Source organism: Octopus sinensis, linkage group LG28 (assembly GCF_006345805.1).
Source record: "Octopus sinensis linkage group LG28, ASM634580v1, whole genome shotgun sequence".
Classification (NCBI taxonomy): domain Eukaryota; kingdom Metazoa; phylum Mollusca; class Cephalopoda; order Octopoda; family Octopodidae; genus Octopus; species Octopus sinensis.
The window spans coordinates 5910699-5931969 of NC_043024.1; the positions used below are offsets into that span (position 1 = coordinate 5910699).

Below are 21271 nucleotides of genomic sequence, written 5' to 3' on the forward strand. Positions count from 1 at the left end.
ACACACACATAAATATATATACACATAAATATATATATACATATATATATATATATATATATATATATATATATATATATATATATATATATATAGTTAGTTAATCCAAACATGAAAGCACAAAAAAACACAACAACGCGAGGATGTGGAACAAATAGAGTTTTATTGGACACTCAGGAAAGAAGGAAAGAAGGAGGGTTTAACGTTTCGAGCCGAGCTCTTCATCGGAAACATAGAAGAAGGAAAGATCCAGAGAAGGGAAGACAGAGGAAATAAATCGCCAACGGTACACACAAGGTCACATTTATATATATATATATATCTGTAAATATATGTGGCAGTTATTCCGTAGCCATGATAAAACTCCGAGTTTTGGATGTCGGGGTCGAAACTCAGAGTTTTATCATGGCTACAGAATAATTGTCACATATTATATTTACAGATAAATTCCTCTATTTACATAATATCGAGGTCTCTTTCATTCTTTTGTTGTCTTGCCATTTCTATCAATATATATATATATATATAATTTTGAGAAACACCACTATTAAAACATATACTATAAAAAAGGTTTTTTTTTATAGTATATGTTTTCTATATGGTGTATATCTTTCATTATTGAATTGTTTAATAGACGTTTTTCTCTAAATTATACACATATATTATATATTGTGAAATTTGACTTAAAATTGTTAAATTGAATTTTTCCCTGTAAGTTTTGGAATTATATTCCATACTATTATTATTATGCACACAACAGGCGTCTTTCAGTTTCCATCTACCAAATCCACTCACAAGGCTTTGGTCAGCCCAAGCCTATAGTAGAAGACACTTGCCCAGAGTGCCACACAGTGTGACTGAACCCGGAACCATGTGGTTGGGAAGCAGGCTTCTTATCACACTGCCATACCTGCACCTATATTTTTATAATTGAATATTATTATGAATTGTAATTAAAAAAACTATTAAAAGATTTTTTGCATTATAAAAGTAAAACTAATTTATTGCACATAAATTCTTACAAAAAATCTTCTCTGGGACCCAGTTGAAAACCACTGAGTTAACCAATATTGAAGTGAAGGTGCATGGCTTAGTGGTTAGGGCACTGAGCTCTTGATCATTATGTTGTGAGTTCAATTCCCAGCTATGCATTGTGTCCTTGAGCAAGATACTTCATTTCTCGTTGCTCCAGTCCACTCAGCTGGTAAAAATGAGTTGTGCCTTTATTTCAATGGGGTCAGCCTTGTCACACTCTGTGTCATACAGAATCTCCCTTAGAAAAACATTAAGGGTACATATGTCTGTGGAGTGCTCAGCCATTTGAACGTTAATTTCATGAGCAGGCTGTTCCGTGGATCGGATCAACTGGAACCCTCATCGTCATAACCGATGGAGTACAAGTTAACCAAATGCTTAGAACTCCATCTACCTCCTTCATCATCATCATCATCATCGTTTAACGTCCGTTCTCCATGCTAGCATGGGTTGGACGGTTCGACCGGGGATCTGGGAAGCCAGAAGGCTGCACCAGGCTCCGGTCTTATCTGGCAATGTTTCTACAGCTGGATGCCCTTCCTAACGCCAACCACTCCGTGAATGTAGCGGGTGCTTTTTATGTGCCACCCGCACAGGTGCCAGGCGAGGCTGGCATTGGCCATGGTTGGATTGGTGCATTTTACGTGCCACCTGCACGGAAGCCAGTCGAGGCGGCACTGGCTTCGGCCACGATTCGGATGGTGCTTTTTACGTGCCACCGACACGGAAGCCAGTCGAGGCGGCGCTGGCATCGGCCACGATTCGGATGGTGCTTTTTACGTATCTCCAGTCCAGGGGTCCTGGCATCTGCCGGGTGCCAGTCATAGGATTGGTTCAATTTCGATTCCGATTTCACTTGCCCCAACAGGTCTTCGCAAGCAAAGGAGGTTGGCATGGGTACCTGTCGTCGGATGAGGTTCGATATCGACTTCGCTTGCCTCAACAGGTCTTTGTGTGTCCAAGGGAGGAAAGGCATGCATAAGTGGGCTGGACTCACTTGTCCTGCTTGGTCTTCTCACGTACAGCATATTTCCAAAGGTCTCGGTCGCTGGTCATTTCCTCAGTGAGGCCTAAAGTTTGAAGGTCGTGCTTCACCACCTCGTCCCAAGTTTTCCTGGGTATACCTCTTCCACGGGTTCCCTCAACTGCTAGGGATTGGCACTTTTTCACACACCTATCTTCATCCATTCTCGCCACATGACCATACCAGCACAATAGTCTTTCTTGCACACCACAACTGATGCTTCTTAGGTCCAACATTTCTCTCAAGGTACTAACGCTCTGTCGAGTATGCACACTGACATTACACATCCATCGGAACATACTGGCTTCATTTCTCGGGAGCTTATGCATGTCCTCAGCAGTCACGGCCCATGTTTCAATGCCATGTAGCATGGCTGTTCGTACACATGCATCGTACAGTCTGCCTTTTACTCTGAGCGAGAGGCCTTTAGTCACCAGCAGAGGTAAGAGCTCCCTAAACTTTGCCCAGGCTATTCTTATTCTAGCAGTTACACTTTCAACGCACCCACCCCCACTACTGACTTGGTCACCAAGATAACGAAAGCTATCAACTACTTCTAGTTTTTCCCCCTGGAAAGTGATGGAAGTTGTTTTCTGCAGATTTTCAGGGTTAATGCTCCCGGGCATCTGCCACATACAAAAACTATCTTCCCAGCTAGCCTTCCTTTGACATTGCTGCACCTCTTATGTGTCCATAGCTTACACTGGGTACATCTTATCCAAATTCCGATTCAATATTAAATCTTGTCCCCCAGTTTTTGTTTCGTTCTATGTAAATTGACTAACTTAGTGTGTATGAAGGGGTACAGAAAAGTTCCTGCCTTTAAAGGTATCACAAAAGGACTGGTTGGAGGTCCAACCATCTGAGTTCTTTTACACGACTTAGAAACATTGAAGGACCACTGCAATAAGTGTGTGGGTCAGAGAGGGGGAATATGTTGAATAAAATGATGATTAACCGATCCTCCTGTATTTTCTTTTACCCACCCTTTTGATACCAACCCACCTGAGACTGACCCCCCCCCCAGTTCCAGGACATAAACTTACTGTTTTGAAGTGATCTAAATTATAATCTTCCATAAGAACTCTAAGTTAATTTTTGTCAGACACCAACTTAATAATGAGAAAGTTATATTTCAAAATTCTTCATTATTTCAAAAATTAATTGAAACGAAAGTATTATGGGTCAACAAAAATATGGTAACAAAAGAGTTAATAAGAAAAAGCTATGGGCTTGTACTCACCTTACCATCACCAGCATAATGAAATGAAGCATCAGAACAATAAATAATCAGTTTACGGGAGTTGTTTCGCCATCCTATTTTGTCCTGTAATAGATAAATATATATGTATGTATTAATATATATATGTATTAATCAAATATATATATATATATATAATAATAATAATAGTAGGGAATATAATTCCAAACTTTAGCAATTCTAAATCAAATTTCCCAATATATAATATATGTATATAATTTAGAGAAAAACCTCTATTAAACAATTCAATAGTGAAGGATGTTATTCACACCATATAGAAAAAGTTAAATATACTATTAAAACCTTATTCTAAAAATCAATAATGTACATAAACAATAAATAGTAGATAGACTATGCACATTTTGTGGTTATATTTTCAAATCGATAATAAAATCAATTAAAATTAATTCTATTTAAAAATATAGTCACTCATCAGGTCTATTTACTATTTATTGTTTATATACTCTATTGATTTTTATACATATATCATAAATATATTTTTATACATACATACATACATACATACATACATACATACATACATATATATATATATATATATATATATATATATATATATAATAGTGGTATGTATGTATTGGGCCATCCCACAAATAATGCGGTTTTTTCAATTGCATAAATCAAAAGTCGGAGGGGAATGGGATTAACTACCTGTATGAACTTGCCATAAAAGCAGGTAGTAATTTTGCCTTGGTCTTATTCTTAGTGCAAGTTTTGAAGAGTGCAGTTCGATTTTAACAGTTATTTTTTCAAAGCTATCATGAAAGTGACAAAGGAGCATATTCAGCATGTGTATAGGCATATATATATGATGGGCTTCTTTCAGTTTCCGTCTACCAAATCCACTCACGAGGCTTTGGTCAGCTGAAGGCTATAGTAGAAGACACTTGCCCAAGGTGCCATGCAGTGGGACTGAACCTGGAGCCATGTGGTTGGGAAGCAAGCTTCTTAGCACACAAAATATGAATATAAAAAAATCTAGGTACTTACTCCACAGACAATAGTCTGCATCATGGCTTCTAATCCTGCTTCAGGGTTGTCCAGATTGGCAGAAGACAAATTCTGCAGCTGGCTGACTTTGTCCTGCAAGGAAGCAAAAGATTTTTGATTAATTTTTAATTCCAGCTTGTTAATGTTGTTGTTGCTTTTGTTGTTCTTGATTTTGTTGCTGTTATTGACAACTAGTCGTGACCTATTGCTACACTGCCGGGTAATATCCAAGTCAAGATGAAATAGAACCTTCAGCAGAAAACTACTACAATCACTACATTGATATACTCTTTTACTCTCTTTACTTGTTTCAGTCATGTGACGGTGGTCATGCTGGAGCACCACCTTTAGTCGAGCAAATCAATCCCAGGACTTATTCTTTGTAAGCCTAGTACTTATTCTATTGGTCTCTTTTGCTGAACCACTAAGTGACGGGGACGTAAAGACACCAGCATTGGTTGTCAAGTGATGTTGGACCGATAGAATAAGTACTAGGCTTACAAAGAATAAGTCCTGGGGTCGATTTGCTCGACTAAAGGCGGTGCTCCAGCATGGCCGTAGTCAAATGACTGAAACAAGTAAAAGACTAAAAAGTATATATATCAAAATAATGTTAGAGATAGAGCCACCCACAACTTCATCAACTCCAAACGGTATTAACTCAACCAAGCCATAAAATATTAAATAATATATTTACTATTTCTATTCATAATCCAAAAATTTTCCATATTACGGACTACACGTGTTTCATGAGGGTACGTATAGTATTGTTAAGACACAAAGTCTCATTTAAAAACTCATTATCTTTACGCACTCCCAATCGTCAGGTCTACTTTCCCCACATGTATAAATATTACTACTCCTTATATATCACTATGTTTGTCAAAATTAATTACAAGTATATAAGTATAAATAAGTAAATAAATAAGTTCATGAACCTTATAAATTTAAGACATAAATATTTAAACTCTTAAATATATCTCCTTCTGTGTATAAATATATTACCAAACAAACATGATTTTTATTGAACTCCTTATACTTTTTGTTGAATATTTTCTTAAATACTTTCTTGTAAACTATTTTAATATTTTCTTATTATTATCAAAGAATGTATACTGTATTCTAATGCTTTTGTGGTAATCAGTACTTAACACAACAAAGCTTTTACAAAACTTTTACATTTTACTTTTGACAATCTTTTTCTTAAAAAGTGAAACCATTGAAGTGAATAAACTTTAAAATTGCATTTTGAAACCTTCTTTCATTTATGTGTGTGTGTGTGTGTGGCAAAAAGAAAATAGAGGGATACAAAAATAACATACATCAGCCGGTAGACATTCTACTATGTCTATTTATTCCAAAACAAAAGGGAGTATTATAAGAATAGATACACATGCAAAGACTGTGTGCTACATAAATATATACTAGTAGTACATAAAAGAGTAAAACGTTAGAAAATCAGTTCCTTACGACCATTTCTACCAAGAGGCTATGATATCCTCCATGCTAGCTCCATCCCTTCAGTGTTCTGTAGGGATGTGTAGATAGAATTTGGATGTTGAATGTGCCCTAGGCTGCTTCAGAGGGTCTAAATAGTTAGGAGAACTGATACATACAAGAGTCAGTTACTAATAGGTACTGTATAGTTTTCTTATTGAAGAGGGCAGAAGAAGAATAGGAGCAAGACTTTGAGTGTATGAGAAGTAAAATTTAGTAAAATGGATTAGATATAGGAAAGAGAAATAAGTCAAAGACATCAAGTGATGCCTTCCAAGTTATCCATGTTATTTTTTTCAGTGGTGGAAAGGTAGGTGTAGTCATTCTATCTTTATAAAAATATACAGTACCTATTAGTAACTGACTCTTGTATGTATCGGCTCTCCTAACCATTTAGACCCTCTGATGAAGCCTAGAGGCACACTCAACATCTGAACTCTATCTACCCATCCCTAGCATGCAGGATATCGTGGCCTCATGGCAGAAATGGCCGTAAGGAACTGATCTTTTAATCTTTTACTCTTTTAAGTATTACTATTATTACGAGTATATATTTGTGTAGAAGACAGTCTTTGCATGTTTATCTATTCTTATAATATTCCCTTTTGTTTTGGAATAAATAGACATAATAGAATGTCTACGGGCTGATCCATGTCATTTTTGTATCCCCTTCAATTTCTTTTTGCTGTATAAATTAAGGGCAAACCACATTTTACCCATACCCATATATGACACTCGATTGCAAAATTGCCACACAATAACCAGCACTTGGGTCTTAATAATTGGGCACACTACCAGCAGTATATTGGATAGGTACTACCCCTTAGTTGGATGGCTTCCCAACCCCCCTCTCTCTCTCTCATATATATATATATATATATATATCTATATATATATATATATATATATGTATATATTTATTTATTTTTGTTATGTTAATATAAGAAAATGGAGAAGAAATATAGTGGACACTTATTTAATTTTATTTTATTTGTATCATGATAAAAATATATCATATGAAGAGCACTCAGAGAGTGCAAACCTCTGCCAAGGCAACACCAACGTCTTCTCAATGGTTAGCAGATGATTTTTAAAATGAGAAAATCTGAAATAAATTTGACTGCTCTACCTGCGACGATTTCATCTCAATCGAAGGAGAGGAGCTTTCTCCGTCCGGGTTGCAGATCCGTGGAACAAGCTGCCAGACGAGATGGTGAAGATGCCAACGACCGCTTTGTTCAAAGCCTCCCTGGACCTCAAGTGGCCTGAACTCTTTACATGAACACCACCCTGTACTTAACTCCATGTCCCCCTACATGGCCTTGCTATTTGCTTTTGAGCCAAATTAACTAACTAACTAACATAAACGAGAATACTAAAAACGAACCTGTCTGCTCTCAAAAATTAAGTAAAAAAGCAGGAAAAATAATCCAAAATATTTGTCCGGTACTGGATCAATCCCAAAATCTAATCAGTTTGCACCAGTCATGAGGCCAAACATCTCTGAAAGCTTCATCCGAATCCACCAAGCGGTTCTCAAGATACCTTGTCCTTGGACAAACAAACAAACATGACCGAAAACAATACCTCTGCCTTCACTAAGGCAGAGGTAACAATGTAATACATATAAGACTTAAAGATAAAATGGAGGAAAATGTGTTTTCTAAAGACTAGAGAATTTGAAAGTAACCGTCTTTGTCATAGGGACGCCCCTCGTGCAAATTTGAAAGCAATGCATCATCAGCAAAATCCACCAAACAATGACAGTGTGTGTCACTGTGGGTTTAAAGCACGAAGCAAAGCTGGGTCAGCTGTCCACTCGAGAAGACATTTTGAACCGACGAATACATGCAGGTGTACCATTTGCGAGAAAGTGAGCAAGACATCTGCTGGATTGAAGGTACACATGCGGTGTCACAAGGCTTAGGAATTGTTGAGGGTTATTTACTGAACCCTCGTTCATCGTCTTCGATGAGAGAAACCACCATGTATACACACACACACACACATGATGGGTTTCTTTCAGTTTCCATCAGCCAAATAAATACCATACTAAAATAAGAAAAGACAGCATTACTTACACTGAAAGCTTGAAACTGGCTTGTCAACTTCACAACTTGTTTGAAGTTATATGGACTTTCACATTTTAATTTTTGAGAGAAGCAAGGATTTTTGATACTGGAGAAAAAAAAAAGTTTGGTTAAGCAACAGCATCAACATCATTATCATCATCATCATTGTCATCATCATCAGTACAACTGTCGTTATCATCATCATCACAATGTGAAGCTTACTATGCTTGCAGGGGTCAGATGTGGTTTGTTGCGACACAGTAATAGAATTTTAAAATTAATATTGAAATACAAAGGAGCAGGAAGGAAGGAAAAGGAAGAAAAGAAAAAGGGGAAGAGGATAAAACAGCAGACGATGTGGGGGGGGGGATGATGGGCCAGACATCACAAAACAACTGGGGGTGTTTCCATGGAGAATGGTCAGTGATACTCACTATAACAGCTACCCTATCCAAGGAGACTCAATTTCTCCAAAGGGCCACTATTATCCCTGTTTTGCTGAGTCAATCGGCAGAACAGGGTTTAAGGTAGCAAGCTGGCAGAAATGTTAGCACACCGGGCGAAATGCTTAGCAGTATTTACGTTCTGAGTTCAAATTTCACCAAAGTCTGTCATCCTTTTGGTGGTGGTGGGGGTGTCGATAAATTAAATACCTATTTCTTTACTACCCACAAGGGGTTAAACACAGAGGGGACAAACAAAGACAGACAAACGTAACTTAATTTATCGACCCCGAAAGGATGAAAGGCAAAGTCGACCTCGGCGAAATTTGAACCCAGAACGTAGCGGCAGACGAAATACGGCTACACATTTCGCCCGGCATGCTAATGTTTCTGCCAGCTCGCCAGGTCAATAAATGAAATACCTGTTGCATACTGGGATCAATCTAATTGACTCCCCCCACCTGCCCAAAAATTTCAGGCCTTGTACCTAGAATAGAAAAGAAAAAAAAAGTGGGGGGATGGGTTCTAGAACATCTGATCTCTCAATGGCGACCAGCACAAACTGATAACAACCCACCCTGTCCCTGTATTTATTGACAACTCATTCGCCCGATACAGTTTCATGGAAGACTACAATGAACTAAGGACATTTTAATTACATCTTTGTATCCGTGTGTCAGGGGCGCCCCTCTCAAGAAAAGAAGATCGCCTTTCTAAATAATGTTATTATGCCCTTTTCTCCTAGAATTGTAATCTCTCCTGACCTTGTGACCTTCCCTTTGAAAAATTCCTGAGATCACGCCTGTGTGTCCCCCACAACCGCTTGACAACCAGTGTTTATACGTTTACGTCTTCCATAACTTAGCTGTTCGGCAAAAAGAGATCGATAGAATAACTAGCAGGCTTTAAAAAATGAAGTACCTGGGGCTGATACATTCCACAAAAATTCTTCAAGGTGTTGCCCCAGTATGGCTGCAAACTAATCCCAAACAAATAAAAGACACACACAGATGCATGTACACACTACATACACACACACACACACACACGTCATAGACAAGGTTAAAGGGTCTTTGTTATTCAATCTCCTGGGTCCCAAAACAGGCTTAAGGTGTTGCTGATTGTAATGTTGTTGGCTTAATGTCATCAGAAGTTTATTGTTTCAGGCATTTGCCATATTCGGAACGCCTTACTTCCCTGGGCATGGACACATTGAAACTCCGACGTATGGCAGCTGACTTGGCAGACACCCATAAAATTATTAACCATCTTACTAACAATAACTCTGAGCACCTTTTCAAACTCCACCTGTCTAACACCCGTGGATATGTTTACAAAGTCAGAAAACAGCACAGCTCCCATGACTTTCAGAAACATTTTTTCACGCTAAGAGTTGATGAAGCATGGAACAAACTGCCGGCATCAGTTGTTAGTTGTCGGAGCACTGCATCCTTCAAAACTTCCATGCTTCCTGAGATTTGCCAACACTACACCTGATTTTCTCCCCTCCATACACACGCAAGCATGTATCTGACTCATACACTGTTCGCTTCCCAGACATTTTTACATTACTGCATATGCTTTATATGCACTTTTGACAAGTTGTGGTGCACCTGAGCACTGTATACAATAATTTCATTATTATTTTATTATAAAAAGACTTCCTTGCAAGGCCAGTAGCTTCCACACAATTTTTAGCTTTGAAAACTGTTGCAAATGTATACAGGAGTTACTTCCCTTGAATATTCAAAGCTTCAAGATTTTGCTGACTTTAGAAAAAACCATATTCCATTAAGCTCGTAGATCTCAACTATTTTTTGTACCAATGGACCCCTTTGATTACTATTTTATCCTGGTGGACCCCGCCATACCTTACGAGATAATCTGTTCCCGGTGACTGCTCGTAAAGTGGAGCAATAATTTCTCATAGAGGCAATGTTATAAATCGAAATTCATTCCCAGAAAAATATTTTACTTATAAAACTTATAATACTCGTAAATAAATGGCAATAAAATAACAGTAGAATGTAAAAGATATTTTATGTAAAATAAAATGAATGTCAAGATCCTTTATAATAAAAAATATTGGATCTTTTCGGTTTGAACGGCAGTTTTTAACATAATTTCTAGGTAACTAAAAAATTTTAAACTTCGTATATTGGTAGAATGTGTTTATAAAACATCTTTTTCTCTTGGCTTTATTGAGAAAATTCTAAAGTTTGTAAGATATTTGTTGTTTTTTTCTGCAATTTCAACCAATCACTGACGTCTATTGAGGTAAAAAAAAAACATTCTGTGCCGTATGAATATGTCCCTCGTTTAAGAAACAGATTGGGTTTATTTATATTTGTGAAGAAAAAAAGATACCCTTCCCCCAAACCCTAACCCTAAAACAGATTGAAATGCAATAGATCGATACTAGGGTCATAATTATGGGTGACAATTTCATATGACACCGCTAGAAAAATCTGCCGTTCAAACCGAAAAAATCCATATTATTATTATAATCGTTTTTTGAATCACTTTTACTCACACCAGACTCGCACCCACCATCTCACAAACACTTGTAGACGGACTAATCGAGAGTTATTTACTTAGAATAAGCGTTTTCTCTCTCAATAAAAAATTCAGTAACACGCAGAAGCATTTGTTAGGGAGGTAGAAACCTTGGCACTTTGTTCAAAATTTGGATTTTGTGTTTGAAAATCTCAGTATACAAAAGTGCACTGAAAAATGAAACTCGTAAACCCGGGCTAAAATTCCTATTTTGCTCTTTCACACATGAATTTGTGAAAGTTGAACTACATAAAATGCTAAACAGAAATCTTGCTTGTTTCTTGTGATAAATACATTATTTTATTCTTTTACTTGTTTCAGTTATTTGACTGTGGCCTTGCTGGAGCACTGCCTTTTTGGAAAATTTTTTATGAACGCTGAAAATAATACTGCTGGTATTCAGTTTTCTATATCGCTTAAGTGAACCACCAAAATCTTATATGGACCCCCGTACCACAGGGGCCTTAAATCATTACACCCTTACTCAGCAAGTAAAAATTCAACAAGCATCGATTCGGCCAAGCAAGCACTAATGTAGCAAGTATTTGTGTGTGTGTGTGTGTGTTTGTGTGATCATCATCATTTAACGTCTGTTGTCCATGCTGGCATGGCTGGCATTTTGGAAGGCTGCGCCAAGATCCAGTCTGATTTGGCATGGTTTTCTATAGCAGGATGCTCTTCCTAATGCCAACCACTCCGAGAATGTAATGAGAGTTTCTACATGCCACCGGCACGTGTGCCAATTTCTGTGACACTGGTATCTGCCACAACTGTGATTTTGCTCAACTTGATGGGTCTTCTTCTCAAGCTCAACATAATGCCAAAGGTCTTGGTTATTGCCTCCGTGAAGCCCAAAACTTGAAAGGATCTTGGCCTCTTTGCCTCCATGAGGCCCAACACTCAAAATTAACTCATATATTTATATATATATATATATATATATAGGTGCAGGAGTGGCTGTGTGGTAAGTAGCTTGCAAACCAACCATATGGTTCCGGGTTCAGTCCCACTGCGTTGTGAGTGGATTTGGTAGACGGAAACTGAAAGAAGCCTGTCGTATATATGTATATATATATGTATGTGTATGTATATGTTTGTGTGTCTGTGTTTGTCCTTCTAGCATTGCTTGACAACCGATGCTGGTGTATTTACGTTCCCGTCACTTAGCGGTTCGGCAAAAGAGACCGATAGAATAAGTACTGGGCTTACAAAAAGAATAAGTCCCGGGGTCGATTTGCTTGACTAAAGGCGGTGCTCCAGCATGGCCAGTCAAATGACTGAAACGAGTAAAAGAGTAAAAGAGTGTATGGCATGTAAAAGGTATCGATGCTAGTGACACATGAATGGGCACCCCTGCCTGCGACACAAAAAGGGCATCCAGTCACAGAATCCAAGCGAAAACAGACAATGGGCACTTGGTGTGGCCACAGCTTTACCGACTCCTGTCAAACTGTCCAACCCATGTCAGCATGGAAGATGGACATAAGATGATAATGATGTCCCTCATCTCCAAGCATAAAGTTCCCACCGCCTCAAAGTTCCTTGTCTAGCATACTGTATGATGATTTCACTAATGCTGGTGGCATGGAAAAAGCATCCAGTACACACTTTGTAAAATATTTGGTGTTAGCAAGGGCATCCAGCCATAGGAACCATGCCAAAACAGACAATGGAACCTGGTGCAGCCCCTGGCCTTGTCAGTTCCTATTAAGTTGTCCAACCTATGTCAGCATGGAAAACGGACACTAAATTTGATGAAGATGAGGCCCTCATTTCTGAGCATAAAGTTACCTTCCTCGGGGTTTGTTGTTTAGCATACTGTGTGATGACCTCACTGATGCTGGTGGCATGGGAAAAGCACCCAGTACACACGCTGCAATGTGGTTGGTGTTAGCAAGGGCATCCAGCCATAGGAAGCATGTCAAAGTAATTAATGATAGTGATGAGGAGGAAGGAGAGGAGGAGATAAAAGATGAGGAAAGCAAAATAGTTTGGTTTTAAAAGAGAAGAATTGGGGAAATGCAGAGAAAGGGTTCACTTACGCATCTTCACTTGTGTCTGTGTAAGGTAGGAGCACTTTGTCTATGAAGGATCCGATGCCAACATTCAGCTTGCCCGTCAGTTTTTGAATGTCATTCACTGTGGAAGTAAACAAGGGATTGGTAAAAAATATGCAGAATTAGTCTGTGTAAAGAAACACACAACACACACACAGATATAAATACATATACCCCGCCACACACGCATATATATGTAGACATATATATATATGTGTGTGTATATATATCACAATCATTGTTTAACGTCTGTTTTCCGTGCTAGCATGGGTTGGACGGTTCGACTGGGGTCTGGGAAGCCAGGAGGCTGCACCAGGCTCCAATCTGATCTGGCAGGGTTTCTACAGCTTGATGCCATTCCTAACGCCAACCACTCCGTGAGTGTAGTGGGTGCTTTTTACATGCCACCGGTACAGGTGCTAGGGAAGGCTGGCAGCGGCCACGATCAGATGGTGTTTTTTATGTGCCACTGGCACAGAATCCAGTCAAGGCGGCGCTGGCATCAGCCACGTTCGGATGGTGCTTTTTACGTGCCACCGGCACAGGTATCACAACTACAATTTCCATTTGATATTTATTTTGATGTTGATGTACTTGACTCAATAGGTCTCCTCAAGCAGAGCAGGTCACCCTACGATCCAAGGTAAGCACAGCAGGTTGTTTATATAAATACACTAGCAGTATCGCCCAGCGTTGCTCAGGTTTGTAAGGGAAATAACTATATAAGCATTTTTAGAGAGTTACTTCCCCTATACAAACCGAGCAAAAATGTATTAAAATGCGGAAAAATGATGGTAATTTTTTTTAAAATTGTAAACTCATCATAGATTCGCGCTAATACACAGAAGGGGTCGATATGAATCACGACTATAAGATACCCGACTATAAGATACCCGCACCATCACCAATGCATCTTATGCGGCACAATCACCAGTGCATCTTATGTGGCACCATCACCAATGCGTCTTATGTGGCACAATCACCAATGCGTCTTATGTGACACCATCACCAATGCTTCTTATGTGGCACCATCACCAATGCGTCTTATGTGGCACCATCACCAATGCATCTTATGCGGCACAATCACCAGTGCATCTTATGTGGCACCATCACCAATGCGTCTTATGTGGCACCATCACCAATGCATCTTATGTGGCACCATCACCAATGCGTCTTATGTGGCACCATCACCAATGCATCTTATGTGGCACCATCACCAGTGCATCTTATGTGGCACCATCACCAATGCATCTTATGCGGCACAATCACCAGTGCATCTTATGTGGCACCATCACCAGTGCATCTTATGTGGCACAATCACCAGTGCATCTTATGTGGCACCATCACCAATGCATCTTATGCGGCACAATCACCAGTGCATCTTATGTGGCACCATCACCAATGCGTCTTATGTGGCACAATCACCATTGCGTCTTATGTGGCACCATCACCAGTGCATCTTATGTGGCACCATCACCAATGCGTCTTATGTGGCACCATCACCAGTGCATCTTATGTGGCACCATCACCAATGCATCTTATGTGGCACCATCACCAATGCGTCTTATGTGGCACCATCACCAGTGCATCTTATGTGGCACCATCACCAATGCGTCTTATGTGGCACAATCACCAGTGCATCTTATGTGGCACCATCACTAGTGCGTCTTATGTGGCACCATCACCAATGCGTCTTATGTGGGACCATCACCAATGCGTCTTATGTGGCACCATCACCAATGCGTCTTATGTGGAACCAACACTAGTGCGTCTTATGTGGCACCATCACCATGCGTCTTATGTGACACCATCACTAGTGCGTTTTATGTGGCACCAACACTAGTGCGTCTTATGTGACACCATCACTAGTGCGTCTTATGTGGTACCATCACTAGTGCGTCTTATGTGGCACCATCACTAGTGCGTCTTATGTCGCACCAACACTAGTGCGTCTTATGTGACACCATCACCAGTGCATCTTATGTGACACCATCACCAGTGCATCTTATGTGGAACCATCACTAGTGCGTCTTATGTGGCACAATCACCAATGCGTCTTATGTGGCACCATCACTAGTGCGTCTTATGTGGAACCATCACTAGTGCGTCTTATGCGGCACAATCACTAGTGCGTCTTATGTGGCACAATCACCAGTGCATCTTATGTGGCACCATCACTAGTGCGTCTTATGTGGCACCATCACTAGTGCGTCTTATGTGGCACAATCACCAATGCGTCTTATGTGGCACCATCACTAGTGCGTCTTATGTGGAACCATCACTAGTGCGTCTTATGCGGCACAATCACTAGTGCGTCTTATGTGGCACAATCACCAGTGCATCTTATGTGGCACCATCACTAGTGCGTCTTATGTGGCACCAACACTAGTGCGTCTTATGTGACACCATCACTAGTGCGTCTTATGTGGCACCATCACTAGTGCGTCTTATGTGGAACAATCACCAATGCGTCTTATGTGGCACCATCACCATTGCGTCTTATGTGGCACCATCACCAGTGCATCTTATGTGGCACCATCACCAATGCGTCTTATGTGGCACCATCACCATTGCGTCTTATGTGGCACCATCACAAATGCGTCTTATGTGGAACCATCACCAGTGCATCTTATGTGGCACAATCACCAATGCGTCTTATGTGGCACCATCACCATTGCGTCTTATGTGGGACCATCACCAATGCGCCTTATGTGGCACCATCACCAGTGCATCTTATGTGGCACCATCACCAATGCGTCTTATGTGGCACCATCACCAGTGCATCTTACGTGGCACAATCACCAATGCGTCTTATGTGGCACCATCACCATTGCGTCTTATGTGGCACCATCACCAATGCGTCTTATGTGGCACCATCACCAGTGCATCTTATGTGGCACCATCACCAATGCGTCTTATGTGGCACCATCACCATTGCGTCTTATGTGGCACCATCACCAATGCGTCTTATGTGGGACCATCACCAGTGCATCTTATGTGGAACCATCACCAATGCGTCTTATGTGGAACCATCACCAATGCGTCTTATGTGGGACCATCACCAATACGTCTTATGTGGCACCATCACCAGTGCATCTTATGTGGCACCATCACCAATGCGTCTTATGTGGCACCATCACCAATGCATCTTATGCGGCACAATCACCAGTGCATCTTATGTGGCACAATCACCAATGCGTCTTATGTGGCACCATCACCAATGCGTCTTATGTGGCACCATCACCAATGCGTCTTATGTGGCACCATCACCAGTGCATCTTATGTGGCACAATCACCAGTGCATCTTATGTGGCACTATCACCAATGCGTCTTATGTGGCACCATCACCAATGCGTCTTATGTGGCACCATCACCAATGCGTCTTATGTGGCACAATCACCAGTGCATCTTATGTGGCACAATCACCAATGCGTCTTATGTGGGACAATCACCAATGCGTCTTATGTGGCACCATCACCAGTGCATCTTATGTGGCACCATCACCAATGCGTCTTATGTGGCACCATCACCATTGCGTCTTATGTGGCACCATCACCAGTGCGTCTTATGTGGCACAATCACCAATGCGTCTTATGCGGCACAATCACCAGTGCGTCTTATGTGGCACAATCACCAGTGCATCTTATGCGACACAATCACTAGTGCGTCTTATGTGGCACCATCACCTGTGCATCTTATGTGGCACCATCACCAATGCGTCTTATGCGGCACAATCACCAGTGCGTCTTATGTGGCACAATCACCAGTGCATCTTATGTGGCACCATCACCAATGCATCTTATGCGGCACAATCACCAATGCGTCTGATGTGGCACCATCACCAATGCATCTTATGTGGAACAATCACCAGTGCATCTTATGTGGCACCATCACCAATGCATCTTATGCGGCACAATCACCAGTGCGTCTTATGTGGCACCATCACCAATGCATCTTATGCGGCACAATCACCAGTGCGTCTTATGTGGCACCATCACCAATGCGTCTTATGTGGAACAATCACCAGTGCATCTTATGTGGCACCATCACCAGTGCGTCTTATGTGGCACCATCACCAATGCGTCTTATGTGGCACAATCACCAGTGCATCTTATGTGGCACCATCACCAATGCGTCTTATGTGGCACCATCACCAGTGCATCTTATGCGGCACAATCACCAGTGCATCTTATGTGGCACCATCACCAGTGCATCTTATGTGGCACAATCACCAGTGCATCTTATGTGGCACCATCACCAATGCATCTTATGCGGCACAATCACCAGTGCATCTTATGTGGCACCATCACCAATGCGTCTTATGTGGCACAATCACCATTGCGTCTTATGTGGCACCATCACCAGTGCATCTTATGTGGCACCATCACCAATGCGTCTTATGTGGCACCATCACCAGTGCATCTTATGTGGCACCATCACCAATGCATCTTATGTGGCACCATCACCAATGCGTCTTATGTGGCACCATCACCAATGCGTCTTATGTGGCACCATCACCAATGCGTCTTATGTGGCACAATCACCAGTGCATCTTATGTGGCACCATCACTAGTGCGTCTTATGTGGCACCATCACCAGTGCATCTTATGTGGCACCATCACCAATGCGTCTTATGTGGCACAATCACCAGTGCATCTTATGTGGCACCATCACTAGTGCGTCTTATGTGGCACCATCACCAATGCGTCTTATGTGGCACCATCACCAATGCGTCTTATGTGGCACCATCACCAATGCGTCTTATGTGGAACCAACACTAGTGCGTCTTATGTGACACCATCACTAGTGCGTCTTATGTGGCACCAACACTAGTGCGTCTTATGTGACACCATCACTAGTGCGTCTTATGTGGCACCATCACTAGTGCGTCTTATGTCGCACCAACACTAGTGCGTCTTATGTGACACCATCACCAGTGCATCTTATGTGACACCATCACCAGTGCATCTTATGTGGAACCATCACTAGTGCGTCTTATGTGGCACAATCACCAATGCGTCTTATGTGGAACCATCACTAGTGCGTCTTATGCGGCACAATCATTAGTGCGTCTTATGTGGCACAATCACCAGTGCATCTTATGTGGCACCATCACTAGTGCGTCTTATGTGGCACCATCACTAGTGCGTCTTATGTGGCACAATCACCAATGCGTCTTATGTGGCACCATCACTAGTGCGTCTTATGTGGAACCATCACTAGTGCGTCTTATGCGGCACAATCACTAGTGCGTCTTATGTGGCACAATCACCAGTGCATCTTATGTGGCACCATCACTAGTGCGTCTTATGTGGCACCAACACTAGTGCGTCTTATGTGACACCATCACTAGTGCGTCTTATGTGGCACCATCACTAGTGCGTCTTATGTGGCACAATCACCAATGCGTCTTATGTGGCACCATCACTAGTGCGTCTTATGTGGAACCATCACTAGTGCGTCTTATGCGGCACCATCACTAGTGCGTCTTATGTGGCACAATCACCAGTGCATCTTATGTGGCACCATCACTAGTGCGTCTTATGTGGCACCATCACTAGTGCGTCTTATGTGGCACCATCACTAGTGCGTCTTATGTGGAACCATCACCAATGCGTATTATGTGGTACCAACACTAGTGCGCCTTATGTGGCACCATCACTAGTGCGTCTTATGCGGCACAATCACCAGTGCGTCTTATGTGGCACAATCACCAGTGCATCTTATGCGGAACAATCACTAGTGCATCTTATGTGGCACCATCACTAGTGCGTCTTATGTGGCACCATCACCATTGCGTCTTATGTGGCACCATCACCAATGCGTTTTATGTGGCACAATCACCATTGCGTTTTATGTGGCACAATCACCAATGCGTCTTATGTGGCACCATCACTAGTGCGTCTTATGTGGAACCATCACCAATGCGTCTTATGTGGCACCATCACCAATGCGTCTTATGTGGCACAATCACCATTGCGTCTTATGTGGCACAATCACTAATGCGTCTTATGTGGCACAATCACCAATGCGTCTTATGTGGCACAATCACCATTGCGTCTTATGTGGCACCATCACCAATGCGTCTTATGTGGCACCATCACCATTGCCTCTTATGTGGCACCATCACCAATGCGTCTTATGTGGCACAATCACCATTGCGTCTTATGTGGCACAATCACCAATGCGTCTTATGTGGCACCATCACTAGTGCGTCTTATGTGGCACAATCACCATTGCGTCTTATGTGGCACCATCACCAATGCGTCTTATGTGGCACAATCACCATTGCGTCTTATGTGGCACAATCACCAATGCGTCTTATGTGGCACCATCACCATTGCGTCTTATGTGGCACAATCACCATTGCGTCTTATGTGGCACAATCACCAATGCGTCTTATGTGGCACCATCACCATTGCGTCTTATGTGGCACAATCACCATTGCGTCTTATGTGGCACAATCACCAATGCGTCTTATGTGGCACAATCACCATTGCGTCTTATGTGGCACCATCACCAATGCGTCTTATGTGGCACCATCACCATTGCGTCTTATGTGGCACCATCACCAATGCGTCTCATGTGGCACAATCACCATTGCGTCTTATGTGGCACAATCACCAATGCGTCTTATGTGGCACCATCACCATTGCGTCTTATGTGGCACCATCACCAATGCGTCTTATGTGGCACAATCACCATTGCGTCTTATGTGGCACCATCACCAATGCGTCTTATGTGGCACCATCACCAATGCGTCTTATGTGGCACAATCACCATTGCGTCTTATGTGGCACAATCACCAATGCGTCTTATGTGGCACCATCACCATTGCGTCTTATGTGGCACAATCACCATTGCGTCTTATGTGGCACAATCACCAATGCGTCTTATGTGGCACCATCACCATTGCGTCTTATGTGGCACAATCACCATTGCGTCTTATGTGGCACCATCACCAATGCGTCTTATGTGGCACAATCACCATTGCGTCTTATGTGGCACAATCACCAATGCGTCTTATGTGGCACCATCACCATTGCGTCTTATGTGGCACAATCACCATTGCGTCTTATGTGGCACAATCACCAATGCGTCTTATGTGGCACAATCACCATTGCGTCTTATGTGGCACCATCACTAGTGCGTCTTATGTGGCACCATCACTAGTGCGTCTTATGTGGCACCATCACTAGTGTGTCTTATGTGGGACCAACATTCAGACCAATGCTTTTTAAGTGGCATCTCGGTTTTAGGATCTCAATTCTGTTGTGGTGGGCATATCTTCTGAAGTACAGCAATAAGAGTGGAAATTAATAATACTGGGCAATTCAAAGCCTTGGGAGTGGATTTCATAGACGGAAACTGAATGAAGCCCATTGTGCACATGCGCATGCACGCGTGTGTGTGTGTCTGTAGTTGTCCCCTGCCGCCACTTGACATCTGGTGTTGGTTGGTGTGTTTATATGCCTGTAACCTAGCAGTTTGGCAAACGAGACTGATAGAATAAACTTTGTTTATAATTTCATTCCTTTTGGATGCTGCACATTTGTTCAAAACAGTTTTTTTTTTTCAATTTGGCTGCAACCATTTTCTCTGCTTCCATCCCCAGGATGGAACAATAGTTTAGCTGAACTAAAAGAATGCATTCAGTTAGCAGTGTAGGAAATAACACCTGAAATGCTTCTAAATGTGTCTTAGAATGCTTAGGGTAGATTTGAAATTTGTGCAGGAGATGCCAGCACCGCCCGACTGGCATCCGTGCTGGTGGCACGTAAAAAGCTCCATCCGACCGTGGCCATTACCAACCTTGCCTGGCCCCCATGCCGGTGGCACATAAAAAGCACCATCCGATCGTGGCCGTTTGCCAGCCCCGTCTGGTCCCCGTGCTGGTGGCACGTAAAAAGCACCCACTACACTCATGGAGTGGTTGGCGTTAGGAAGGGCATCCAGCCGTAGAAACGTTGCCAGATCAGACTGGGCCTGGTGCAGCCTTCTGGCTTCCCAGACCGCAGTTGAACCGTCCAACCCATGCCAGCATGGAAAGCGGACGTTAAACGATGATGATGATAACTCCTTGAAATGCTTCTAAATGTGTCTTGTAAAGCTAAGGGTAGGTTTCAAATTTGCAGGGATCAAGACAAAATTTTCAATAAAGTTTGGATGTAAAATTTATAAATCTATTTGTTTTGGAATCATAATTAAGAAATAAATATAAAATTCTTTAAATAATTTACCTGATTTCATTGAAATGGATTGTTAATACTGGGACACCCTGTGTAATGTCAATCAGGAAAACAGAAATGGGGCTG

The 21271-nt window shown here is 41.6% G+C and overlaps 1 protein-coding gene across 4 annotated transcripts in view; it reads right to left on the minus strand.

The window, feature by feature from the left end:
- The window catches only part of LOC115225785 (integrin beta-1-like), a 180720-nt gene that overhangs the window by 60388 nt on the left and 99061 nt on the right, over nt 1–21271 (minus strand). For 3 of the 4 annotated variants that reach the window (XM_036514635.1, XM_036514634.1, XM_036514636.1), the window contains 5 exons: nt 12942–13038; nt 12336–12338; nt 7910–8006; nt 4332–4424; nt 3303–3386 (listed from right to left, as the gene is read on the minus strand). In XM_036514635.1, the coding sequence (XP_036370528.1) occupies nt 3303–3386; nt 4332–4424; nt 7910–8006; nt 12336–12338; nt 12942–13038 (374 nt within the window). The remainder of the gene's footprint in view (nt 1–3302; nt 3387–4331; nt 4425–7909; nt 8007–12335; nt 12339–12941; nt 13039–21271) is intronic. The other variant, XM_029796738.2, reaches the window with a different exon arrangement.